Source organism: Anabrus simplex, chromosome 12 (genome assembly GCF_040414725.1).
Source record: "Anabrus simplex isolate iqAnaSimp1 chromosome 12, ASM4041472v1, whole genome shotgun sequence".
NCBI lineage: Eukaryota > Metazoa > Arthropoda > Insecta > Orthoptera > Tettigoniidae > Anabrus > Anabrus simplex.
In genome coordinates this window covers 38,453,237-38,480,873 of record NC_090276.1, presented here as the reverse complement: position 1 = coordinate 38,480,873, position 27,637 = coordinate 38,453,237, and the positions used below count along the sequence as shown (strand labels likewise).

The following is a 27,637-nucleotide window of genomic DNA, read 5'->3' as shown; positions in this document are numbered from 1 at the left end:
GAAATACGTTGTCGTTACTGAGATTATACACTATTGCCCGATCCTTGAACTCTGTTAGAAAGCGAAGGAAGGAAAATTTAGAGATACCCTTAAACACAGTGGTCAACGGGTGAGGCAGATTGGAGAAAATCTGGGGAAAGACAGGTGTAGGGGGTGCTTGGGAAGGCTTAGAATAGTCCAGAGGGTTTAGTGAGGCCTCGTGCCTTTGATTCGGGTGCCCTTGTGAAAAGGACGGAGTACAGGATAGGTTAGGGCTAACGTTATCCTGCAATGTTACGGGGGCAGTTAACCTCATTTGAGAAAGGTTCTCACTAACCTGAGAGACCATTCGGGCATTAGCCGGTTGTGTAGAGGTTATGCAACTTGATACCAGTGGCGGTAAGACAGAGGGGTGGTTTTTGCACCATTGCATCAGAACCGGGTTGATTAATAATAGAGGGCAAACACTGAGCCACAACAGAATTAGAAGGAACCACAGGAAAACTTGTACAGGTACCACCATGCAAAAGAGATATATCATTAGAATGACTTACAGGTGTCCTAGTTCCAGATAATGAAACAGAAAATCCCAAGTCAGCATCATTCACCTCAGACTCCTGAATAGGCCTGACACCAGCACTAGGTGTCGGATTGCACACTTGAGCAGCAACAGATGCATCACCAGAATTAATACTTTCATTCATTTCAGGTGGGATAGACACTTGAATTTCAGAAGCTGTGTTATTTAACTTACTGCCTTCAAGCAAACCACTGATTCTGTCGAAAACTCTGAAAAACTGTTCTGGTAAGGTTTGACATTTTTGCCGCTCAACTTCTGGCAATTCGATAGACAATAAATCCTTAATCCTGTCTAAATAATGTAATAACTGCCCCTTAACCCGTGCTAATTCGCCATGCGAGGGCTTAGAAGCACTAAAGGACACAAGAATGGCGTTAAATTCAGGTAACCTATCTTCAATCGCGGCCAAAGACTCGCGCAACTCGTCTGTAGTTAACTCGGGTATGGTTACAGGTAGGTGAAGGGACTGTTTCAACAGGCTAGTGTCATCTCTGGCATTGCCAGTTGAATTAATTTTGCGAATTTTTAACTCGTAAATCAGTTCTGCCTTTCTTAAATGGAAAGGATTAGGAACAGCACGAGCCATGCTGACAGGTAGAAACAAGATTTCAAGCGATATACGAACCACAACTTTTACGGAGTTTTAGGTTAAGTATGATCACGGTTCACTTTTCTTCATAAGTAATAAATGAAAGAGAAGTTCCACCTAATCAATACTATTTTATTGTCACATGTAGGACTGGTTTCGACCTCTCAAAAGGTCAGCTACACTAGAGTTGCGTTTACATATTATGCCTCATATTGAGAGCTAATGACATACTCTAGAATTCAACGATTTTAAAGTAGTTATACCCATGTTTGGAATTCAATATTATACAATTACAAAAATTAATTGCTCTTATTACACTCAATGTACATGTGTAAGAAACTAATATGAGTTCGTCTTTTCTTTAATGTGATGAGTATGTCAGAGTATTTTTAACATAGGCATTTGCCTAGTTAGTTTAATTGATCTCCAATCTTTTGAATATTTAGTCCTGTATGAAATGAACTTAATTGAACAATTGTAAAATAATCAGTATTATAGTCGTTTTAACAATAATTTACACTAAATGTGGAGATATACATGTTGATAGTTCAATAAAACAAATGACTAGCCAAAATAAAACATTAGTAAATACAGTTTAACGTGCTTGACTGCACTGTTGATCGTCTAATGTGGCAGGTAATATTGGTTCTTGCGTTGTACAGTTCGGGTTATATTTGCTACCTCAGACTACAGTGGTAACACCAAACAAGGCACAAACACAGTTAAAAGGGGAAGGTAAGAGTACAATACACAATATAAGAAAACACTACACACTCGGAAAAACAGTAGCTAGCGTTACACGGATCTCCAACAAAACAAGTACGTAACTATCAGTAGGGTCAACTAGTGAACGACAAAACCGGAAGATGGAAGGGCTGGGAACCTACCAAAGGCATGGAGATGGCTTAGATAGCGGATTCCGAAATAAATCCCCGTGATCCTTAGATTTGAAAAATATTATTTACAAAATAATCTTACAAATACATTCCAAGTTACGAGCTATAAGTTCAGTGATATCCATGGCTTACTTCGTAACAGTGTAAATTCAAATTTCAACACAACTATACATCTAGTTACCAATGCAGTAGTACAATGCAATTTACAGGTTATCCAAAGTCTAGCGTACCTCAAGTGATACAGAACTACCAGAGGCAAACCCCAAGGGAAATAATATTAAACTACAATATACATATTTTAGTGAAACAAGGAATGGGAATGCCTCGGAAACAAACAGGTAAGTCCAGCTGAAAAACTAAGGCGTCATAAGTAACTAATTTGGTGAATCTAGGCGAGGTTAGGGCAGACTCCTGTATGAAAAGCAAATCGGAACATTACGGAAATTTTAGCAGGAACGGAATTCAAGAGTGCTTACCCGAGGAGAGTGCCATCCCGGAAGCCGGGGGACGTCAACCAGATAGGCTGCTCGCAGACAGATAAACCGAGACCGACAGAATTCAGGATACAGAATTAATTCGAACACTGCCTCGCTCACTATATATAGGAATTACTGGCCTTGGAGGCAGCCAATCAGCGTGCACATGTTCCCTATCGCCATCTAGACTCACCAGTCACAACCTTACTTTCGATCGCAAACTTTGACTAACATTCTAGAATACGCATGATCGCGAAAGTCGTATTTTTCCAGAATAGACAGAACATACTTTCTAGAACACATACCAACAGAGTAACACACCCTGTACAAAAGTTATGTAACTTTCTGGATCTTTCCAGGAACTATAGACAGAATTCTACTATTTACAAATGCCTATGTTACAACGTTATACAGTACAGGTTAGGTCAATAAAAATAAAACATCATATCGTATTTTTCAAACAAGGTCTTCAAAAAAATACATTCCACTCGCATTACATACTGTAGTTCACCTGTAACAATATTAGAATAATGAGAAGTTAGCACATAAACAAACACTTAAACACATTAAAACAATAAAAGTCACAATAAAAATTAGTGGACATGGTTTAACTTAATTGCACTGTTGACTGTCTCAAGCGGCAGATAATAGTAGTTCTTGCGTTGTTGCAGTGCATATTATGTTAGAATTATGTGAAATAGCTCATAAGCAAAACTCTTAAACACATTAAAACATTAAAATCACTGTAGTGTGCGTTGGATGTAAACTTCAGTTGACAGTCCAAATTAATAAGAGACAGACACTTTCTTATGTTGTTTGCAAGTTTTAAGCTTAAATTATTATAATCATTGCCAATATGTATTGAATATTACTCAACCACTTTCCAATTTAGTATTTGTAACTTTTGGATAATCTATTTGTTTGACGTTCATTAATGTTCTAGAAATTGTTCACTTTTTGAATCCAAGGTCGTTAATGGTGGCTCTTTCCTTTCTTATGATGGTGAATATCTGCAAGTCAAAATGATTGAATTAGAAATTCTGATTGAAATAAAAGTTGAATACTAGTGTGAGTTCTATGAAATTTACTGCTGTGGGGTGGTTGAGATGTTTGCTGTTTGGCTGTCTGTCGCGTATTATACCTTGTACTTCTGATAATGTTGTCGGCTGTTGTGGAGGGGTGTGTGGGGGAAGCCTTGTGTGTATGGGCGGGGCCGGGCGTGTCCGCTGTCTGCGCTATGGCTTGCGTATGATGCTGTTTAACTAATTTGATGTAATCATTCTTTACAATTGGGATAATTTTATTAAATAAAATGTTGGTTTTCTCAGTTAGTTCGTTGATATTATAATTGGGATTTGTATAGTGATCAAATGTTATGTATAACTCCTCGTATATATTAAGCAAAGGGCCTTTCGGATTTGTATTTAATATTTTCAAATCATTATCTATATCCGTAAAATTATGTTTGTAATCGTGCATGTGCTGTCCTATTGCTAGCTTTGACACAACATTTTATCATTAGTAACGTCTCCACAAGAAGTCCCATTTTCTTTTCTACGACTTTCAGATATATCAACCGTACATATTTGATACGTTCACACTTCTGTTTTAAATAACTGATAGTGATTTTACTGTCTTGAACTCATGCTATGGGAATGGAACAAACATCCCCCTTGGATGATTGTGCTTACACTCAAGGCCATCAATGTCTTAATGATGTATAAGAAGAGGATCCATTTTGGTTTTAAATGCTCAAATATTCATGATTAACCATGTTTTAATCTTCAAAAACTGTTCATTCACAGTATTTTTAACATACTTTCTGTGCAGTATCATTATTTTAATGTTATAGTATAAAATTTTATGAAATCATTGTCCAACATTTTACTCTATAGTTTATAAGATTAGAAAGATTCCATATCCATTAATTTTTAAGATTGATATAGGCTGATGATGCCCGTAAAAAAAAAAAGGGTGAAACGTGTACCTATGACTTTTATGTATTATGTATAAATTTTAACCACATGAAATAGTGGATTGTATTGTATTGAACAGGTGGATCTATAAATATTATAATAATATTTGAGATATACGTCAACTTCAATACGGAACCAAAATGAGAATAGTTACTTGTATACTTGTAATAAAGTTGTTCTTCGAAGAGAAAGTCTCTTTCTCTTCATAAAAGTAATCATCCCTCCATGGCTAACCTTCAAATACGAGATACTGATTCCATGTGCAGCAGCTATTTCTCATCCTTTAAAATACAGCATTTCGTGAGAAATGGCATATCCGTTGCATAACGAAATCACATATTTAAGCAGATCCTCCTCTACTTGCAGAAACTTGCTGCTTGTTGGCCCGCGAAATGCTTTGTGAGACTTGTTCATCACTTGAAGTGCACTACTCTGTTACCTCGGTAGCGCATGTTGCATTCGGACACTGAATTATTGCGGCCTGATGCCCTATTCCCATATGTTTCGGCGCAACTGAAAACCGCAAGTTTATATGGAGTATTACTTGAGTTCTTGCTCACTGTGAACTAACAAACAATTTTGATATCGCAGGAAATGCATTTCCTGTTCCCGAAACATTTGTGAAGTACATTTGTACCAGACTGGAATAGAGCGTAACTAGTCACTTCTGCACTGATTCTCTCAGATTACTAGTGCAGTGGTATTTCCTGCCAGCTGATAACAGTACATTGCCAACTATTTGGGATGTCTAGTTTCGCAATAGGAAGGCTGCTGCTACCTGAATAGGTGAGATCTTTATTTCAAAACGCATCCGGAGCTGCCTGATGGATGTTCGAAGAAGTGGGTGCGTGAAATACGTGAACATTTATTTTTCTCCACTTTGGACCCAGAAATATTGGGATACGTAAATTATGCAAGGGCGTTAATTATGCGAAAAAATACGGTACACTTTGTTATTCCCTTCCCATTATGTAGTAATTTTCCTTGCAAAAGATTCAAATATACAGTGAAACCTCGTTAGTGTGTTCCTCGTTAACACTTTTCCCCGCTTAAGACATCGCAGTTTCGAAGTTCCAATTCTCATCATATTAAATCTATATACAAATACCTCACTTATCGCGTCATGAAATTTAGTTATTACTGCTTATTATGAACGCATTTTTCCTATCCCTAAATGTTATTCATCATCCCTTGTGAAAGGAACATGATTTCCAACTCGGGGTAAGAAAGAGCCCTTGCTACAGTTGTGTGATAACAGGAAAAGGCCTTGAATTCCTGAACTTCACAGGATAAGTTGCACCTTCGGGAAGCAAGCCATTTGCCTCAGGAATGTTCAGTTTTATTTGCTGGTTGGCAATGAGATTGCTGAAGAATACAGTGAGCCTGTTTATGCTTATATTTCACATTCCATTCAGAAATTAGAAATTGATTTTGTGTTGAGTTGTATGATGAAGGGTAGCATATACTTGTCACCTGGTAGCGTACATCTGGATTAGGAACATAATCGTCTGAAGTTGACTAGTGTGGTGCCTATTTGTCATGTGACAGCCTAGTTATAAATTCGGAAAAGGTCGTGAAATTCCTTACTGATGAAGACAAAATTAAAATCTATCCAAAAGTGGACTGGCATCCACATCTTTTAAGCGTGCAGAGGTAGTGCGAAACTCGCACCTTCGAATTTCCACTCTATCATTTGAGTTGGTTGAATCAAAATTTTGTCGGTTTCAAAATGCCGGACAAAGTTGTAGGTTGCGCATATTCGAGTGTAACCTCAAATTCATTGTCTAAGAATGTGACCAGATAATGTTTAATAACTTACTGGTCTGAAATAAAAGGCTCCTGCTACCATTTGTTTTGAAAGTGTGATATCTGCAATAATACTTCATATTTTCATGGCCCTCCCATGTAAATGTTTTCATATTTTTGTTCTCTGGTGTTTTTCACACCTTTTAATATTCTCCTCTCATCTTTAGAAATGGCAGATATAGTTTTCTCTGTACCCATGGATACAACGCAAAATGCTGTCATTACATAAAATCAGCTTCATGGTCCGTATCGCACTTCAATAGATTCACAATTAAGTATTTATTTATTTTCCACCTAGTCGATACGATTGCTTAAGGCAATTTTTAATGGTCAAAAGTGGTACATGTTTCGTATATTATCAATATCTTCAGCCACATAACACTGTTTAGATGAAAACTATATAAAATTGACAAAGTAATGCTTTAGAGGAAGTGTCCTTAAAATTAACATAAGATTGACAAGATTAAAACCAATCTTATGTTAATTTTAAGGACACTTCCTCTAAAGCATTACTTTGTCAATTTTATATAGTTTTCATCTAAACAGTGTTATGTGGCTGAAGATGTTGATAATATACGAAACATGTACCACTTTTGACCATTAAAAATTGCCTTAAGCAATCATTGTATCGACTAGGTGGAAAATAAATAAATACTTAATTGTGAAATGCTGTCATGTCGGAAAAAATCTTATCTAGTGTTTCTGTATCCCTGTTGGATAGTTTTTATTCGTGTATTTGGTAGTACATTTTTTCGCATAACACGTCCTTGCTCCTTGTTCCCTGCAGAAACGTCTTTAATGAGGTTTTGCTGTATATTTCCAACCATTATATTATATCATCAACAAAGATTATTATAAAGGTCTGGTGCATCACTCAAGATCCTTCCTTCAGTTTATTTTCTAGGCTGGTGAACCTTCTGTATTTTTGATACTGTCTAATGAGAGTCTTTCCCCATTACATAATAACTGGCTTAAATGACGAACTGTGGGTCTTTTTCAGCATATTAGACACGCATCCATCTCAGCTCTCTCCACAACATTCAGCTATCACTGAGCTTCATTTTAGACTGATGAACTTCTTCACCTCTCGTGAAGATCCTGATGACTTTATCAGCCCTGAACTTCTGTGCAAGTTCTGTTTACATACGGTCTACAGGTAAGATTACTTTATTTATTAAATGCATTTAGTGAATATTGTTGAGTAACCAGTCATCAACTTCTGTTTCATTCTGAAACTAGTCACCAGCCATGGTTCACCCTGTGCTGTATTTGTTTGACAATTTATGTGTATGTATCTCCATTTTAACCCAAACTCAATCTGAATTTAGAAAATTTTTGTTGAAGAATTAGTATCATCAATCAAACAGTTCAGATATTAAGATTTTTAAAAACTTTTTTCACTCTAGAGATTGAATTTATTGATGTGTTGGTTTTTGTTATTTTAAATGATTTTACATGCCAAATGTCACATAACCAACCTTATTGAATTCTGAGGTACAGATATTCTGTGGAAAACATAATTGATATCTTTTCATTCCTTTATGGTAATTTTAATGTAAGATGTGGTAATTTAAAAAAATATATATAAATGAACAGAGGCATAACATTAAAATAGGAGAGTAAAGAACTTTTCAAGTGAAATGGAGAGGTTGATTTTATTTCACTATCCTAGTTATAAAATTATGAAAAATTATGAAGTAAAATGTGTGGATTCTCTCTCTCTCTCTCTCCATTGACTGTGGTGATGGACAGATTTTACTTTATTTGTGCTCACCTCTTAAGTCATAGTTAGAGGCACCTGTTTTTCGCAAAGCCTGAAATCTCAAAATTTTTGCAAAATTTTATACGAATTTGGCTCAAAAACACGAAACTATTTACGTTTCTGCAAAATCGCTACATAATTTGCGAAATTATTTGGAATTGCATCATTTGAAGTTAACGACGGAGAATCGAGGCGAGTTGTGGCAATAAAAACCGATAATCGAAGCCACAATCGTCTTTATACCCGAACGCTAAGATATATTATATCGATTATCGCTAAATTAGCTTCCTATGGAGCGAGAAATTTATCGTATTCATTATATGACGGTGTCCTCTTGCCTGTTGAAAATCGCTGCTGATCAGTGCGTTTAATTTCCTATTTTTTGCTCATTTCTTAAAATGGTTGGGACAGTTTTTGATCAAGAAAAAGAATTTGCATTGGAAGGATTTTAAGTGTTTGGCAAAACTAGAAAGATACTGACATGCAAATACTGTAATGTGCGAATTGAGTGGCAGAGTTTCACATATTTATAAGAACAAGGAAAAGGCACTAATGACGACAGGCATCAGAAGACAAGCTAGTCTCACAGACACTAGTTCAGCACAAAACTAGCGAAATACGATAAAGACGAATTCATTTTATCTAGATCTCAAGTTTTTATGGAGGCAAATATTCCACTGGAAAAAGTTGATAATTCAAAGATGAGAGAGTGGATGGGAAAATATATACCAGGTTTGTGCAATACTATAAAAATTTTCTGAGGGAGAAATTTGAAGTTATGTTTTTCTAATAACTACGTGCGGTTATGCTAGTTTTCTCGTTTAATGACTTTTAGGCCTAGGCAATGCATGCTGGATCCTTCATTCAGTTAAAATTATAAACGATTTAGTTCATTCAAATGATGTTAAAGAGCCTTCTAATACTAGGCCTATTGACTTTTTAAGGCGCTGGAGGCTTGCCCACAGCTGGAAGACTGCGGGAAGGTTATGTACCTCGAATCATCAAAGAGGAGGAGGAAAGATTAAAATAAGCTGTGAAAGACGAGGGAGTTTCAATTCTGTGTGATGAAACGACTGATAAAAAAAAAGGGCAATGTGTGTTCATGGTCCTGGTAAGAGTGCTTATTGTGGCAATAGAACAGTTCAGAAGTTATTTGTAGGGGGAGTGAAAGTTATTGCAAATGCCAATGCTACAGCATGTTCACAGGCAATTATGAATGTACTGTAATTCACAAACTTGAAATTCAGTAATAGAATGTAGTTTCTAATAACTTCAGATTCAGCATGTTACGTAGGCAGTGCATAAACACAGTTGGGCTTTTAGTTTCAGAAGTGTTAGTACACACAAAGTGCTTGGCTCATTAACTGAATTTGGTGGGCAGTGTGCGGGCTGTGGAACTGAGTGCTTTGAACCAATGTGTTGTACAGGCTAAACACATCTTCCTTAATACATGGAAGAGAAAGCATGTATACATTCAATTCTTGAAACAGAAATATGAAGACAAAGCCACTAAAGCTAAACTTTTCCGTATTCCTGTGATCACCAGGTGGAACTCATGATTTAAAAGTGTTGAGTACCTTGGACAATATCTTCATGATCAGTTAGTAATGCTGATCGTGAGAGGGCATTCTCAATGTATTGTAATGTAATGTCTGACAGGAGAACAGCTCTGGCTCCCATTAAAATGGAACTCATGGTATCTCTATCTTTTTCAGACTGATGTGTAAATGATATACTCTGCATGGCTTTACTTCTAAATTGATGTTTGACCAATTTTGGCTCTGTCTGGTGGTTATGCGTTGAAACATAGACATCCAACCAATCCCCAAGCTGCCATTTATATCGACTTATATCGGCAGAGTGCTGTCTCGAAGCCTAGTTGCCGATTCTAAATTTACATTCACCATGTGGTTAATGTATCTAGCTCAGCGTGTATGGTATTCGGTATGGTTCGCGATCTTTTGCATTTTCCTTTGCTGGCAGGACCTAATGTTTACAGTGCACTGTGTCTTCTGGTATGAGCTAGAGCAAATTTGTTACTTTCATTGATCTGTCCCAGACGTATCCCTGGCTTTGACTATATGAAAGTGACTGAGGTATGAGCGATGCTAGTAATGCCATTCCTTCTGCAGCCAGTCCCTGCTATGAATGGTGTGAAAATGTTGCTCATAGGGTCGGTTGGTGCATGCATTTCAGTGGGCTTGGCAGACTGATATGTAATAGCAACTTCTGGCTCGGTGAGGAAAGCAACGGGAAACTACCTCACTCCTCATTTCCCTAGTACGCCTCTTCAGTGATGCCTAGGCCATCTATGACAGCTGATGGCAGAGCTGTTGAGGATCCAACCAGCCTTAGGGCTGAAGACTAAACATACATATACAATTTGTCTTTTTCATATTAGTCTTTATCTTTCTAGTATAGTACAGTATAGTGTAATTTACAGTTTAACATAGCATAAGTTAGTACAATACACGTTTAATAGTTCAGTGTATAAGAATATAGCTGTAGTTTTATTTACGTCCGTGTATTGGTTAGTATACTTCATGAATATTTAGCATGTCTCAGTGTAATTCGGAAAAGACAAGTGTCAAGAAAGTGACTTGAGATCAGTGGAGTGTTCCCTTTGTAGGCCATAACCTCCTTCCTGTGACAGCCATTAGCGGTGAGTGATGTGTTATTTCCTCATTCTTTTTTCTTCTTAATATATTCTCTTTTTACTGTCGGATGTTGCTAGAAAGTGTTTTATTGTGAATTTGTTTTCAATCCAGATTCATTAGCTTTCCTGAGTACGGTATTACATTTTACAAGGGCTGTTTACCACGGTCGTATTGCATCAGCTGCTCGCTGCCGTAGCGCACTGGCAACAGAGGTAAGGTGATGCTCATTTGTTTTGCGAAATGTCAATTTAGAAGTAAAGCCGTGTGGAGTAAGGCTAGGAATTTTTTCAAATTTCCATGCTTTGATATAATGTGTTATACTGTATGTGTTCTAAGCAGAAGCATAACTCATGTATATATACTTATGCAAAAATACAACGTTGTTATTCTGCAAGTGTGTTATCAATTAAGTTCTTGGTTTACCTGTTATTGCTGAAAAATGGAAATAAAATTTAGCGAAATTATTGACGAAATAAAATAAAAATAGCTAAAAATATACCAAAATAACTGTTAAAAAATGTCAAAATCAGGCAAAAATGTTCAACACAAACAGGTACCTCTAGTCATAGTTACTCTTTGCCTCTGAGATCATGCATGTGTGTGTTTCTGTGTCCAATGTAATTCAGTACAGTATTTGATTATGATGTAGGGAGAGAGTAGGGTTGCCAGGTGTCCGTATTATACAGGATTTCCCGTATTTGAATGCCTGAAGTACCGCCCCATTTTAATAGCACTTCTGCCATGTTTAAAATGATCTCTTTACAGTAGTATTTACCAATGTGTGGCAGTCCAGAATTTCTGCCCATATTTGTCGGGCTTGGATGCCATAAATTGCAAAAAGCGACAGAGTTTTGCTGGAGAACAGTTGCTCATCAATTGTAACCTAAGCTCCAGGTTTATAGCAAATGTGACAGTTTGAAATAAACCTTTCCCATACTCCTGATATCAGGGCAAACTTATTGGTTTTAAGTTTCTCTTACCTTGAGCATCTGATGTAGAATCTCAAGAATCTCAAAATTTCTATAAAACAATCTCAGGACATAGCATTCTTACGCAATTCAAGTTCCCACTTCTTGGACCAGAGTGATTTCAAATCCAAGGTTCTCATACAAGTTGCCCCCATGACCATACTATATACAGTGACAGTCAGAATTTTTTGGACAGAATAGTCTATACACGTAATAGTCCAGTTATTAAAGAAAGAACAGGTAATAAATTTGAAATTACTAAACTCTGAATTTAATGCACTTCGTAGGTACTGTAATTATCCAATTGCGATTTGTAGATGAGTTTACAAAGTAATAATACCTTTTACTTATTTGAGATACAAAAATTTGCTGGTCAATATTTTTCGGACAGGAGACGTTTAGTTACTCGAGGCATGCTTTGCAGTTGTTATGCGCTGTGCAGGCAGGTCCTAGTCAGTACCTTCCTCATGCACAAAGCTGATGCAACGATTCTCAAGTGAAATGGGACGCAGAGGAAAGATTAGTACATTTGATCAAAGGCAGTTAGTAATGTTCCATCATGAAAAAGGGAAAACATGTTGACAAATCACAGATTTGCTGAACATGAGGAAAAGTACTGTTAATGATATCTGCTGATACAAATTTCAAGACAGAATTGAAAATTTGCCACAGACAGGTCGCCCAAGGGTCCTTACTAGGAGAGAAGAGAGGGCAGTAGTAAGAAAAGTGAAAAGAAATTCACGTCTTACTACAACCACTATTGCTGCTGTAGCTGACAGCGAGTTTGGAAAGAAGATCAGTGCAAGTACAATCTGGAGGGTGTTTATAGAGGTGATTATCATGGGCAAACTGCAAGAAGGAACCCCTATATCAACAAAATAATTAGGATCAAACGACAAAGATTTGCTAAGGACCATCTTAGCAAAGATATGAACTGGTGGAAGACTGTAATTTTCTGCGATGAATCGAAATTCGACGTTTCTGGCACAGATGGGCGCATCATAGTTTGGAGACAGCCCAATAAAGAGTTTGAAGAAAGAAATATGAAGGCAATGGTAAAACATGGAGGAGGACATATTATGGTGTGGGGCTGTATGTCAGCTCAAGGAGTAGGTGAGCTGATTTTTATAGACGGAAACATGGACCACTGCCAGTATCTTCAGATTTTAAAAAACAACCTGAAGAAAAGTGCAGAAAATATTGGAGTTGGGGACTGTTTTAAATTTTATCACAACAACGGCCCGAAACATACGGCCTATAATGTACGGCTATTGGTGTTGTACAAATGTCCTAAAGTTGTGAATACTCCCTCACAAAGTCGTGACATTAACCCCATAAAGAATTTATGGGGTGTACTGGAAAACAACATCCGGAAACATCCCATAAATTCCAAAGCTGATGTGAAGAGACGAGTGGGAAAAATTGTCACATTCTACCTCAAGGAAACTCGTGGAGAGAATACAGAGACGCCTAACTGAAGTGCTTCGCAGGAAGGGAAGAATCACGAAGTATTAATATTCCTACATGGACTCCATTCTTCACATTTTTGTTGTACTTGCGCTTTTTGGTCCGAATATTTATGAACAGGCAATTTTGTATTATTGTAATTATATTCATAAGTTTCAAATTTTTTGTGTGTCATTAAATGAAGTGCATGTTTATTTTTGGTATCTGTATGTGTAACTATTCATTCTGAACTAAGCAAAATTAAACTATATATGTTTTTTATTAATCTCTTTTTTTTTTTTTAATTTTAAAGGAACTCTGCCTGTCCGAAAAATTATGATGGTCACTGTACCTAGAAATGCATAAAGTTCATCCATAGTCACAGACCAGTTTCTACATTGTAGTTGCATTTCAGCCTCTGTTTCCATACATTTCTGTATGTTTTTGATCATAAATTTATCCATGAAGAGTCTCTATGCACTTGTGATGCACCCATCGACAATATTTAGTTTTCTATGCGGTGCTGGACCTGACTCGTCCCCAGAGTCATCTTCACGTAGGTTCTGAAAAACTATGATATCATCCGGTCTCAAATACCTTATTTGCTCCATATTCGAGGAATCATTTGTAAAACAACTACAGCAAACAACTCAGTAAACAACCACAACAAACTGTTTACAATCAAAGTTTCACATGCAAATCACAAGATGGCGGGTTTGTTCTAACAATGACTCATGTTGGTGAAGTGGGGAGGGGGTAAATAGGTAAAGATAGCAAGTGGAGTGGGGGAAGAAGCTAACAGTCTGCATCACGCATAGGAAACAAATTAGAAGCAAAGTTATGGAAATACGGTGCTAGTTCTTGTAAAATCTAATATGAGTCAAAAATGACCCTTCCGTCCTTCTAGGGTAATGGAATTATAGGGGCCAAGCTGTTAGGGCTGGGGCATCCAAATTTTAACAGCAGCAAATAAAGCCTAAGTGATGAAAAGTCATACAGTCTGAACGAAATCTAACAAATTATGGCAACAGCAGTGTGTTGAATTCATAAAAGGGTCAAAATTGACCCCTCCGTCTTTCTAGTGTTAAAAAAAATTTTAATGTGTCAACATTAAACCTTTCCATTAATCATGGTTGCCCGCATATTTTACTTCAGGAATTTTAAGATGTCTTCATTCTTTTTAATGTATATAGCTGAAGATAAACAAAAAAGGAAACAGTAGAAAAATGTCCTAGTTTTATGAGTGTACATACCATTTAGTTTTAAGTGGCTTTTATCAACATTGTATAGAACAGGCGGACCACTACAAATAAATTCACTGGGCAGGATGGCCATGTGGTTAGGGGCACGCGGCTGTGAGCTTGCATCTGGGAGATAGTGGGTTCGAATCCCGTCAGCAGCCCTGAAGATGGTTTTCCATGGTTGCCCATTTTCACACCGGGCAAATGCTGGGGCTGTACCTTAATTAAGGCCACGGCCGCTTCCTTCCAACTCCTAGGCCTTTCCTATCCCATCGTCGCCATAAGACATGTCTGTGTCGGTACGACATAAAGCCACTAGCCAAAAAAGAAAAAAAATTCTTCTGAGAATTTTACCCAACAATAACTCATGATCGCCTTACTACCAGCCAAGAACAGAGAGTCAAGACTGCTTGTATAGACACGTAGCCAAATGGACGCTAAACACACGCTTGACCTTAGCCGTGACAGTCAGCAACCTGGAAGACAACAGAAAATTAGGATTGATTAGGAGAGAACTTATTTGACGATAGCAGTGTATGAAGATATAGAATTGTCCTTTCATGATTTTATATTTGGCCTGGTCTTATTTTCTGTTACTACTTCCTCCAGTGCTGTGACCTGCCATTGAGTTTATCCTGTTATCCGTTCCTGTTCATCTTTCTTTCTATCACTTGACTTCATCTCCTATGACATACAAGAGAAAGCTGCAGCTTTGGGGTCACAGATTTTTGTATCAAATGAATGGACACATGTCTGATAATTTGTATCATTGGTGTTCATTTAACGAAAAAATGACCCTTAACTCCTTGAGTGCCGGTATTGATTATATCAATGCTTGGAAATTATGCGAGAAGTGCTTCGTTTGACTTGACATAGTTCCTTTTGTAATCGCTAGATGCCACTAACGTCATGCTTTCTCAATAGCAGGGTCCTTTAGCTTCCTCATTTGGCCACTTGGAAGAGTCTCTAGTTATTTTGCTTTGAAATATTAAATTTTCTTTGGAGTGAGTGGCAGCTGATATACAACATGGCGGCGTCCAGCAGTAAACGTGCTCGGCTTGAAGAACAAGAAATTAGTGCTGTTTTAAGTGAATCCTTGGAGGAAGGGGAAGTTTTCTCAGACTTCGAAGAAAGTGAAAGTGAGTTTGATAATAGTGAACGTGATAGTGACTTGGGAGCATCCTATCAGGAAAATGATGATGGTGCAAATGGTCATAAAATCAGTGATAGCAAAGATGAAAATATTGATGACAGGAAGGAAATAAAGGTAGGTGAGGATAATCCACCTCAGTTTACAACACCTTTCATGGAAGTACAGGGTCCTAAGCATTGTCCCCCATCAGATTCAAAGCCATCGTCATATTTTTCCCTGTTTTTTACTACTTCATTCTCCAATATTCTTGTGACAGAAACAAACCGCTAAGCTCAACAGTTCCTCATTTCCCATCCCAATCTTGCACCGAAATTCAGAGCAAAACTGTGGAAACCAGTAACATTGCCGGAGATGAAGGCGTTTGTGATCTGTGTTTTGAACATGGGCATAATTTGCAAACCATCCATATTTAGCTACTGGTCAGTAAAAGGTTCCATGCTAACACCATGGTTCCGACAAATGTTTTCTCACAATAGATTTCAACTTATTCTCCAGTTTTTTCACATGGTAGATAATTCTAAACTTTCTCCACCTGGTGACCCTTCATATGATCCATGTGCAAAATTTCAGCCCATAGTAGACCATGCAAATATGACCTTCAGGCTCTTTTACACTCCGCATCAGCAGCTTAGTATCGATGAGTCTTTGATTAGAACTAAATCCCATACCCAGTTATTACAATATCTCCCAAATAAACATCACTGATGAGGAATCAAATTCTGGATGGTATGCGCTTCTGTTGTGGGTTACTGTCTTGGTTTCTATCCATATCATGGTGCAAAAAGTGTAGAAGACAAAGAAAAAATTAGAAAAGATGGTCTTGCTTTCACTGTTGTAAAAAATCTCTCTCTAGGCAACTACTTGAACAAAAGGTACCATGTTTTCTATGATAATTTCTTCACATCCATTCTGCTAGCTGAGAATTTATACTCACTTGGAACCTACTTAAATGGCACAATCCACCGAAACAGAACATCTCTACCTCTTCAGATTCTACAGAAATTTAATGTTGGGGACATTCTTTTCTTTCAGAAGGTCTTTCTGCTTCTCTGTGGCTTCAGAGAAAAGAAAACACAGAAAAATCAAGTTCTCCTCCTTTCTACCACTTCCTCAGCTGCAATTTCTGAAACTCCGTTGAGAAGAAATCGTCAGATAGTGATGAAACCAAACTATAATAAGTATGTGGGGGCATTGATTCATCAGACCAGATGCTGTATAATTATTTGGACGAAAGTAGGACTCTAAAATATTGGGGGGAAAAGTAACTTTCAATACAATGGCAAGAATGTTACTAAATTCTTACATTTTGTACAAACATAGTCATACTACAAATGAGTGGTTTGATGTACAGAGGGAAAGTGACTGTGCAAATGCTTCACGTTCAACAGATGCAAGCCCTTCATTGCCTTCCCCCTGTGGGTGGGGGCGGTAGAATAACACCCACGGTATTCCCTGCCTGTCGTAAGAGGCGACTAAAAGGGGCCCCAGGGACTCCTGAACTTTGGAGCGTGGGATGGCGACCACGGGGTCCTTAGCTGAGTCCTGGCAGTGCTTCCACTTACTTGTGCCAGGCTCCTCACTTTCATCTATCCTATCCGACCTCTCTTGGTCAACTCTTGTTCTTTTCCGACTCCGGCGCTATTAGGTATGCGGGGGCTAGGGAGTCTTTCATTTTCATGCCCTTCGTGGCCCTTGTCTTCCTTTGGCCGATATCTTCGTTTTTCGAAGTGTCGGACCCCTTCCATATTTTCCCCTCTGATTAGTGTTATATAGAGGATGGTTGCCTAGTTGTACTTCCTCTTAAAACAATAATCACCGCCACCACCACCTTCATTGCCTTTTGGTGTTATAAAACTTATGAACAGGCAAACAAGGCTGTGTAAAATTTGCTCCAATGACAAAACCAAGTAAAGGTCTGTTACTATGTATGTAAGTTGCCAAAAAGGATTGCATTCAGCCTGCATCACGGGGCATAAATGCGAATTTTGAAAACTTTTGTGTGATGTGAATGTTGGAATGTGATATTGTCTTTTGTTTCATTCTCTTCTGTAGTTAGTAAGTTGTCTTTTTTTCATAGGGTTTTTTCATGCAATGTAGTACTTAGCTAATTTATTTGCCGATTCTAAAAGAACAGTCAGATGGATGAAATGTTGCATTTGCATTTCTGTCAGTTATTAACTATTCTGTTTTCAGTTTGAGTATAAGACTGAAACATCATATTTAGTGCCATTTTTGGGCTCTCAAACTGAAAAAAAATCTTAAAAAATCATAGATTTTTCACATACTAGTCATTAATTATATTTAAAGTTTTGGGAATGCTAAATGGGAAAATGGAATGTTGAGCACCTTCCAAAAAAAGGATTCATGTGACTAACTTCAGTAGCTAAAAATTTATGAACACTTCCCAAACCTCTGGATATTTAGGAAACTGGGCGTGGCACTTTTAGCACTGTACTAAGCAATTTCAGCTGGCACTTAGAGGCTTAAAATTTAACATTCTGCATATCTTTTGGCAATTTAGATGTGATTATCTGTAGCACTACTGACTGCATATCTTTTGGCAATTTAGATGCGATTATCTGTAGCACTACTGACTAGTCTTGTGGTCAGTGTCACTGGCTGTCACGCAAGCACTGTGGGTTTACTCTTTCTCCCTTCTCTTTTATCATTTTAGTCTTTGTCCATGCGGACTAAGAAATATGCAGATTAAATATAGGCTGAATTGTAACATGAACGTTAACATTCCTAGATAGAAGGTTCATTTGACATTTTCCCCCTACTTTCTGTGCGTTTTTTGAGCAATAATGGAAAACCCTCATTAAATTTGTGTGTTCTATACTCCACCCAATTTTGTTCCCTCTCTTTGCAGTTGGCCAGTTACAGACTTGCATGCAAATAGTCAGCACATATCCTATAATAACATCAGCAGTGATTATAAAAAAAATTAAAAACATAAAAGGTGAAGATTTGATAAGCCACATGTTTATGATGCATCTTATAATTTAATTTGTGTTATTTTGTAGTCCATATGGACAAAGATACGGTAGCACACCTGGAATACAAGACGCCTATGTGGAAGTCAAGGATGCTGACCATCATACGAGCGGTGTGACAGAAACTCACACACAGACTATCGAAAGATATGCAGGCTGAAAAATTAAAAAGTCCATTTTCTTGTTAAATAAGGGCCAATGTCACAAACTGTTGGTTTGAAGTAGATAAACCTCTCAGAATTTGAACAAAATCGGTGACCCCTTAACTATGCCACCCCTTGTTAGATAACAACCATTTTAAGAGAAGCTATCATCTAAGCCATTTCTAAGTTGAATGTAATTGTTTCAGGGTTGCCTTGGAGAATGGGAGAACACAGTTCCAATCATTGGAAAATATGCTCGTTACTGGTTTAAACGTCATTATGGAGAGATTGGAATCCACGAATAAAATACTAGGGGGTAATGTGATCAGGTAACTTGTAAATATTTGTTTATATTCCTATTCATGTAAATATAATAAATGCAGGGCAGTTGTACTGAGGCCTTATCTGTAAATGGTACAGAGAAATATGTGCATCAAACTTAGGGTGGAAACTGTTAAAGTATTTGCTGCCAGATGACTGTTCGAATGAATTGTAAAGTTAGCAGGGTGGTTGTTTTTCATCACTGCCATTAAAGATGCTGAAAAAGTGGAGGCAAGTAACAGATTTCATGTATATAGTCCTGTTAACGTACCTTAATTTCGCAGTAGAAATATGAAATTTGACCATTGCTTTTCGATCCTCTTTTATTTTTAATGGAATTATTTATAAGTATAATCTTCAGAGATCGTTCTTACAACCTTCACAATTTGGTCACTTTAAATATTCTGTTATCTGTGCCCCTATTAAAACTTCCTGAAAAAAAAGATATTTGCTTACAGTAGAATTGCAAAACTCTCATAGGCATTGCCAAGCACACTAATTATTCAGAATGGTAGGTGTTTACATTTTGATATTCATTTCCTTCATAACTTGGCCATTTAATATATTTGCATTCCACTTTTTTAATTGTGCTATTTAAAGTCACAGCTACAAATCCGAGCCCTTTCAGAAATATATTTCGCCGAGCTGAGTGGCTCAGATGGTTGAGGCACTGGCCTTCTGACCCCAACTTGCAGGTTTGATTCTGGCTCGATCCGGTGGTATTTGAAGGTTCTCAAATACGTCAGCCTCGTGTCGGCAGATTTACTGGTATGTAAAAGAGCTGCTGCAGGACAAAATTCCGGCACCTCGACGTCTCCGAAAACCGTAAAAAGTAGTTGGTGGGACGTAAAGCAAATAGCATTATTATTATTATTATTATTATTATTATTATTATTATTATTATTATTATTATTATTATTATTATTATTATTATTAGAAATATATTTCTAAAGTTAGTCATTTTAATTTTGTTGTTCTGCTATAACATATCTTTTGGTCAATCTTTTCATGCAGGTAATTTCTCAAAAGAGCTGTCAACCTAAGGCCTGGACAGTTTTATAGACATACCTAAGAATATTAGGAAAACATCAGATATACCCTATAGTTTAGAAGTTATGGGGGAAGTAGGTTTGAAAAATGTCATTTACGGAAAATGAGCGATGAAGTTTTTCCCATATTTGCACTAACACTAACTATTCACGGGCTGATGAAATCCAGAATCTTCCTTTTAAATTCATGAAAGGGAATGCAGATATTTACAAAATCCTTCCACCAGAATGCACTGCTATAATAAAATTGGATTATCAGTTTTAAAAGAATGTGAGGTTTTTAAAAACATTTGTATCATATGCCAATCTCTTGTAAGTGCTGGAGTTATTTTTCTTATCAAAGCCATAGTTTATAGCTGTCCTAAATTCCCCATGTAATTTAGGCTACTATTCAAGATGTAATTTATTGCATATACCCAGTAACTCGTACCCAGATCAGTATCGAAATTGGGCTTGGCAGCAGGATGGATAGGCACTAAATTACCTTCTCCATTTGATCATTATTATTGTCTCACTCTTCAAAAATATCAGTTCTAACTTGATTGCTCCCTTTTTACCTGTATCTGAGGAATTCAGGTATTGGCATTCAATGAAAATATAACCTACAAGAATTTCCTTGCGGGTTTTCCATTGTAGGCTATATATATTTTTTAGATTAATCAAGAACATAAATTTCAAACCTAATGAAGTTCGTACTATGCACGGCTGATGAAAATACACAACAGCAGTGTTATGATTTTTAAAATAATTTGCTGGACACTGTGTTATGCTCTTAGATTCTTGTTTAACTACACTTGAACAATTTTAGCGATTGTGATTGATCAGAGGGATTATATCATTCCTGCATTTCTGTTATTTAGTGCATTATGAAGTCCTAAATTACTTAGTAATAAAGTTAAACATATAAACTCGCACATTACATGCGAGAAACTGTAATGACAATAATAGACTGAAGAGTGTAAGAGATTAACATCAATTATAGTATAAGTACTGTACTTGTATTACATCAAATGCTTTGATACCTAATATTGGTTTCCAAATTATTATTTATAATTTTTTTCCTGTAGTTTAGGAATGGAGTTTACATTGTTTTTTTAGATCAGTATACTCTTAATAGACAATTCTTAATTGATGGTTGTCAGTTATCGATTGTAAATTGTAACAATAAAACTTACTAGCTCTTTTGGACCTATTGTTGATGGGAGAAGCAATACCAAATAATGGAGATGAATGTCAGCAGAAGAAGAGATGGAGCACATCTCATCTAACAACAATAGTGGGTCAATGCAATGTTGTTGTTGATAATTTGTCACATTTTGTTTTCTTCTGGTGATCCTACTCCTTTGTTGTTCCTCCAGTAATTGTTTTAGGGGCTCAGGAGATTATACACCATCACGTTCTGTCTTCCTTCCTGCTCGGTGATAAGAGGGTATCAGAGGTCAAGGAAGTCTTCCATTTACGTACCGCTCGTTTCATGACTCACTTTTGTCTTCATGTTTTTCTTATTTCACTGGTAGTCTTCACTATCTTCCTTTTCAGTGCGTGGCAATAACCATGCGATTTTGCCCTTCATAACACCAATTGCAACAACAACCACCATAATCGCCAGTTAACTCGTTACTATGATGATTAAACATTTCCATGAACTTCGCGCTAATGTCTTAACACGTTGGGTGCCACGTGCCGCCATATGGCGTCACGGTGGTTTACAAATTTGAGATGGCGTGACGCCATATGGCGGCACACCATTCTTGAAATCAGAGTTGGCGTGACGCCATATGGCGGCACAGTTGAGTTTCAGGCGATGCGCCGTAGATAATCAGCTGTGACATCTATGCGCGCAAAATTGGTACTACGTGAAGGGCGAACTTCAGGGTCTATTCCGGCTATGTATTTTTACTGTATGCCACCATGTGGCGCCACAGTATTCTTCCGAAATCACTGACTGGCCAGTGGTCTTTGTCACAGGTGAAAGCGCGCCAGGCTTTGTTTATTCCTCGTTTACGTACGTATTATCATTCAGTTTATATAGTTGTGCAAAAATATAAAAAATGGAAGATATTGGTAATAATCTTACGAGGGAACACATACATGTGTTACACTCGGATTCGGTTGAAATTTGGTATGAATATTCGTGGGAGGCAGTAGAATGCCAAGGTGAAAACTGCATGTACCCAGCGCAAGTTTAAACGCCAAAATTGAGCAAATAAATAGTCATAAAATTAGAAGTACCACGGGAGTATCGGGGTGTGGCGGAGAGGTAGGGAGGTGCGAAGCATCGGACGTGAACCAACCGGGCTGCGTCGAGCTGCGCCAGCAGCCAGGTGGCGTACAGTTAGCGCGTTTCCCTTAACTTCCCGATCAGATGTGCAAAACGTAAATATGAAAACAGCACATGAAACAAGTGTACAAAGGACGATGTTTGAACAACGATGCCGATAAGGTTTGAAAAATTACAACGAGTAACAAGAACTCGGGCATGCCGAGACGCATATTTTCATTGTTTAGGGTTATCAGAAAACTGTTCACAACAATATGTAATGCAATATAAGTACTTGTTTTGCATTTTACTAGGTTTTCATAAATATTGCGTTAATTTGAATTAGGAAATAAATATCCCGTATTGGAAATTCGTATTGAACATTCCATGTCAAAAAATTCTGTGACACCATATGGCGTCACGCTATATTTTATCTTTCCTAAAAATTGATGTGACACCATATGGCGTCACGCATGACCATGGTATGGTGAGATAAAATTTACTTAGTACATCATATAAATACATCCCAAGATTATATAAACAGTCTACAACGCGTACAATTGCTTTGGCACCAGCGGAATGCAATTCAAAAACATGCCTGGCACCAGTGGAATAGTGTGCTACAATCGGCTCGGCACTCAACGTGTTAAATTTGTGAATATTTCTTTTATCGTAGATCGTACGGTAAAAATGTAGGAGATATAAAAGATAGGAAATTGTTATTTCTGTACCTGACATTATATGTATTTCTACAGTTTTTTGATAGAACTAACATTTCTGCAATATTTGAAATTTTGTGAAAAATGTAATACGGTTATTGCTATTAATTTTTTTAAATATTCCTCATACAGTAAAATAACTTGAAGTCTGAAAGATCAGAATTTATAGTGAACACAAGTTTTTTTATCATATTCAGTTTCTTTCAGTACAGCTAATATTAACAGAGAAATTCGACAATTCCTGTCCTATTATATTGCATCTCCACTGTATACTAATCAAATATACACAGTGGTCAGAAACTATATGAATGTTAGAGGGTTGATCATACTGATAAATAATTTGAAAAAAATAATTTTATATCTCGCGCCGTTGTCATTTTATCAGATGCTGAACTCAACCAATCAGATCACTTTGCAGGCAAATTCAAATGGGCTTTGCGAAACAGCGTTGCTAAATCTGCACATGCCTTGAGAGCAGCAGTCAAAGAAGTGTTGTGTTACAGTGTGCGTCGCAAGTCCACTGTACGCCATGCCACATTGCTGCTTAACGAAAATTTCCGCAAATGACCGATCACTCTGGAGCTACTAATGCCGAGATATCAGCATCAAACACAAACACAGCGTGGGTTTCAGCTGGTGTCACCGTAGCGTATTTGCTATGGTGTGATCCTTTCAGCTCGGAGGTCTGCGTCCGAAACCCTTTTCTGGCAAACCTTTTTCTTCGATTGGTGCTTGATTTGTATGTCCATTATTTAGTGATGATAAGAATAACACTGACCAATTGAAGATACAGTGCAATATGTGACCAGAACAGCAGTACCCGTAGTGACAGTTCTCAGTGCAACTCAGTGACTAGGTGCTTTCTTTCATCGTGACATGTCTTTCTTTTGTTAGTTACGCTGAATTTTTAGGATTCATTAAAAGTTGCAGAACAGATGCTGTTTATGCACTTAGTCTCCTGATGGAAAGACAGCACAAGGAAAGGAAGACTATTCACATGGCCTTTGTTTGGAAAAGGCTTTTGACAGGATACCAGATGCTCTCATGTGGTTACCAATGAGGCAACACCATACACCTGAAGCCTTTGTCAACTGGGTGACACATTCACCTTACTAATCGACTGCTCATTAATTAATTAATTAATTAATTAATTAATACATATTCATTATAGACCATTATGCATCTGTGCATTCAGTGTGCAAGCCTCTGTAAATTTACTAAAAGCGCCACAATCCTCTATTTGTAACTACCTCTGTTGCCTCCCTCGGTTCTCTACCTCATCTTTAAATCATTAGAAACAGAATCTAACCATGGTCTTCTTGGTCTCCCTCTACTTCTCTTAACGTCCATGGCAGAATCCATTTTTCTGCTAAATAACCTATCCGCCTCCATTCACCTCACATGACCCCACCACCATAGTTGATTAATGCATACAGCTTCATAAAGTTTATTTGTAACTTAGCTTTTATTTCATTCCAAGTACACTTCTGTCATTGTTCCATTGTTTCCACCTGTTTGTACCAGCGATCATTCTCACTATTTTCATTTTCACTTGTAAATTTTTAATAAGTTATCCTTAGTCCACCCAGCGTTTACTCCCATGAAGCAAAAGTGACCTAAAAACAAAACAGAGTAAACAGTGTAAAGATAGTTTCATGTAGGAGGTGCCTTTCTTCTTACGGAGTACTGTTGATCGCAACTGCGAACTCGCTGCATTAGTTCTGCTGCACCTTGATTCAGTCTCCCTTCCTATACCACCATCCTGTTCCAGCTTTGTATTCCCAACCTGACATCAAGTTCTTTTAGGTTTCTTACCTACTGACATCACTTTGGTCTTGGAAAAATTAATTTTCATATCGCACTCATAGCACCTGTTTTCAGTTTCCAAGATATTGGATTGCAGGCTTTCAGAACAATCTGCTATTAAGACCAAGTTATCAACATAGGCCAAATTGCTTACTACATTTCCAGTTAACTGAATCCCTCCCTGCTACTTTATACCTTTCAGTAGATGATCCATGTAAACTTTGAACAACAAATATGAAAGATGACAGCCATCTCTATCTCCTGTAAGTGCTTCGAACCAAGAACTCATTCTACCATCAATTTTCTCTGCAGCCTAGTTTTCAACATACATACATGCCTTTTTTACTATTAATAATCTACCATTAATCCCATAGTCCTCCAGTACAGTTAAAAACTTTTCCCTTGGTACTCTGTCATGTCTTCTCTAGATCTACAAAACATACCTGACTATTCCTCTCATAGAATTTTTTTATTTACCTGGTGCATACTGAAAATCTGATCCTGACAGCCTTGATAACTGTTGCAATCCTAGCTGTTCCCTTGCTTATAGATTGGTGCAGTTATTGCTTTCGTCTAATCACAGAAGAGAAATTATTATTATTATTATTATTATTATTATTATTATTATTATTATTATTATTATTGTTGTTGTTGTTGTTGTTGTTATTATTATTATTATTATTATTATTATTATTATTATTATTATTATTATTATTATTATTATTATTATTATTATTATTATTATTATTATTATTATTATTATTCTGATGGCCAGCAGGGTAGGAGAGGTAATGGTATACAATTTCTAATAACTAGATTGCGTACCAGAAACCTGGATTCAGTTCTCTGTCGTGTTCATATGGAGTGAGGGCATATGACGCGGTTCATGGTGAATCATTCCATTGGATGGAGACGTTAAACCTTAAGCACACTTTTTGATGCTATTCAATAAGAGTAGGCATGTGCTGGCACTGGGTTTCACTCTTTCCCTTCGTACTATCATGTATTATATCATTCGTTTCATCTCATTAACTCCTCTGATGTCTGGCTTCATAGCTAAATGGTTAGCATGCTGCCCGTTGGTTCAATGGGTTCAGAGTAGGATTCCCGGCGAGGTCTTGGATTTTAACTTTCATTAGCTAATTCCTCTGGCTTGGGACTGGATGTTTGTGCCATGTTCAGCCTTAGAATTCATTTCAGATAGGGCCCCTTCCTTACAGACGCACAGGTCGCATTTTCGGCGTCAACTTGAAACGCCTGCACCAGGCCTCTCTGAAGGACACACCCCATGATTATTACTCGTCTCGTAAGGTTGAGAGACATCAGGAAGGGCATCCAGTCATAAAAACTCTCTACAAAGATTCGTTTCACTTCATGCTCGACCCTGTACAGAAATGGGATAAGGGTTGAACATAGATTATTCTTCACAATATATTTATGCGAAGTACGGAACATAGTATGGGACATGGGAGTTCCTCAGAGGGCTAAACAGACCCTGTTTAAGACTTATATCCTGCCCATCATGACGTATAGTCTGGAGAGTTGCATCATACATAAAAGAGAATAAGTCAGCTGCAAGCTGTTGAAATGAAATTGCTTAGATCAGCTGTACAGAAAACAAGGACAGAATTAGGAATGATCAGATACAAAGAGACTTGCAGGTCAATCTGACCATGGAAGAAAGGCTGAGTGTTGCAAGGCTGAAGTGGCTAGGACACGTTAAGCGGATGCAGGAGACACAAAGACCAAGTGGACGCCCTAGAAAAAGGTGGTTAGATCAGATAACAGAAGACCTAGAGAAGAGAGGAGAAACATGGGATGCCCTAGAGGGAAAAGCAGCATACCGGTACCATAATAAATGGAGGCACATCGTTCTTAAACATCCTACCCAGCGCGCTGGGAGGAATTCATGATGATGATGAATATATTTATATGTACTTATCATTATTTTAAATTAATTCAACATTTGTACAGTTTGCCACTTAACGATAAAATATACAAATCATCTATAATTGTGGCATGTTTTATCAGTTTGGCGATACAACTTGGCACATTTTACCGAACTTCTCTGCCATCGGTCCGCTAGCTCAGTATGCTGTGCACCTCAAATGGCGGAACGCCTTTCTCATCAGTATTTGCATCAATCGAGGATCAGCCTGATCCACATTGTTCATTCTCTACATGAACATAATCGCAAATGATGATGTGTTAGTGAATTAAACATGCAAGGGCCTTCAACAACAAGTGCAAGAGTGGAAGATACACCTTGAAGAATTTGGTTTGAAATTAAATTTGAAGAAAACAGAGTACCTGGAATGCCAAACGGATGGCACAATTGCTTTATGGGGGGGTTCAAGTTAAGTCGCCCATTTCAAATACCTGGATCATACGTCACCTCCGATTGCACTACCATTGACAGTGTCAAGACACGAGTCATTGTCACGTTGATTTAAATAACACTAGATTGCTGGGATGCTGTGAGATAAGAAAATTAAATTGTATTTAAAATGTAACTAACACACAGATGCACTTTACAGAACCGAATGCTTGCCTGTTACAATAAAACATGAACTGACACTTCATGCAATGGGTATAAAGATGCTGCAATGGTCCATTGGCCTCACTCAACAAAACCATGCAAGGAATGACAGTGTGCATAAGAAATTCAAGGTTCCCCAGTCTTACAGAAAATGCCGGAATCACGCCTATGATAGTATGGGCGTGTACTTTTCTGCGCTGACACTTCATTGTAAAGACTAAACTGGCCCTGGAGGGTTACCATCCTCAAGAATGACCACAAATGCCTTGCTGAACGGG

General features: G+C 37.5%; 1 protein-coding gene across 3 annotated transcripts in view; it reads left to right on the top strand.

Annotated features, from left to right (window-relative positions):
- The window catches only part of Swt1 (Swt1 RNA endoribonuclease), a 241,258-nt gene that overhangs the window by 172,689 nt on the left and 40,932 nt on the right, over positions 1–27,637 (top strand). For 2 of the 3 annotated variants that reach the window (XM_067156736.2, XM_067156737.2), the window contains exons 15-16: positions 7,303–7,458; positions 18,872–18,994. In XM_067156736.2, coding sequence (XP_067012837.2) covers positions 7,303–7,458; positions 18,872–18,994 — 279 coding nt within the window. The remainder of the gene's footprint in view (positions 1–7,302; positions 7,459–18,871; positions 18,995–27,637) is intronic. The other variant, XM_067156738.2, reaches the window with a different exon arrangement.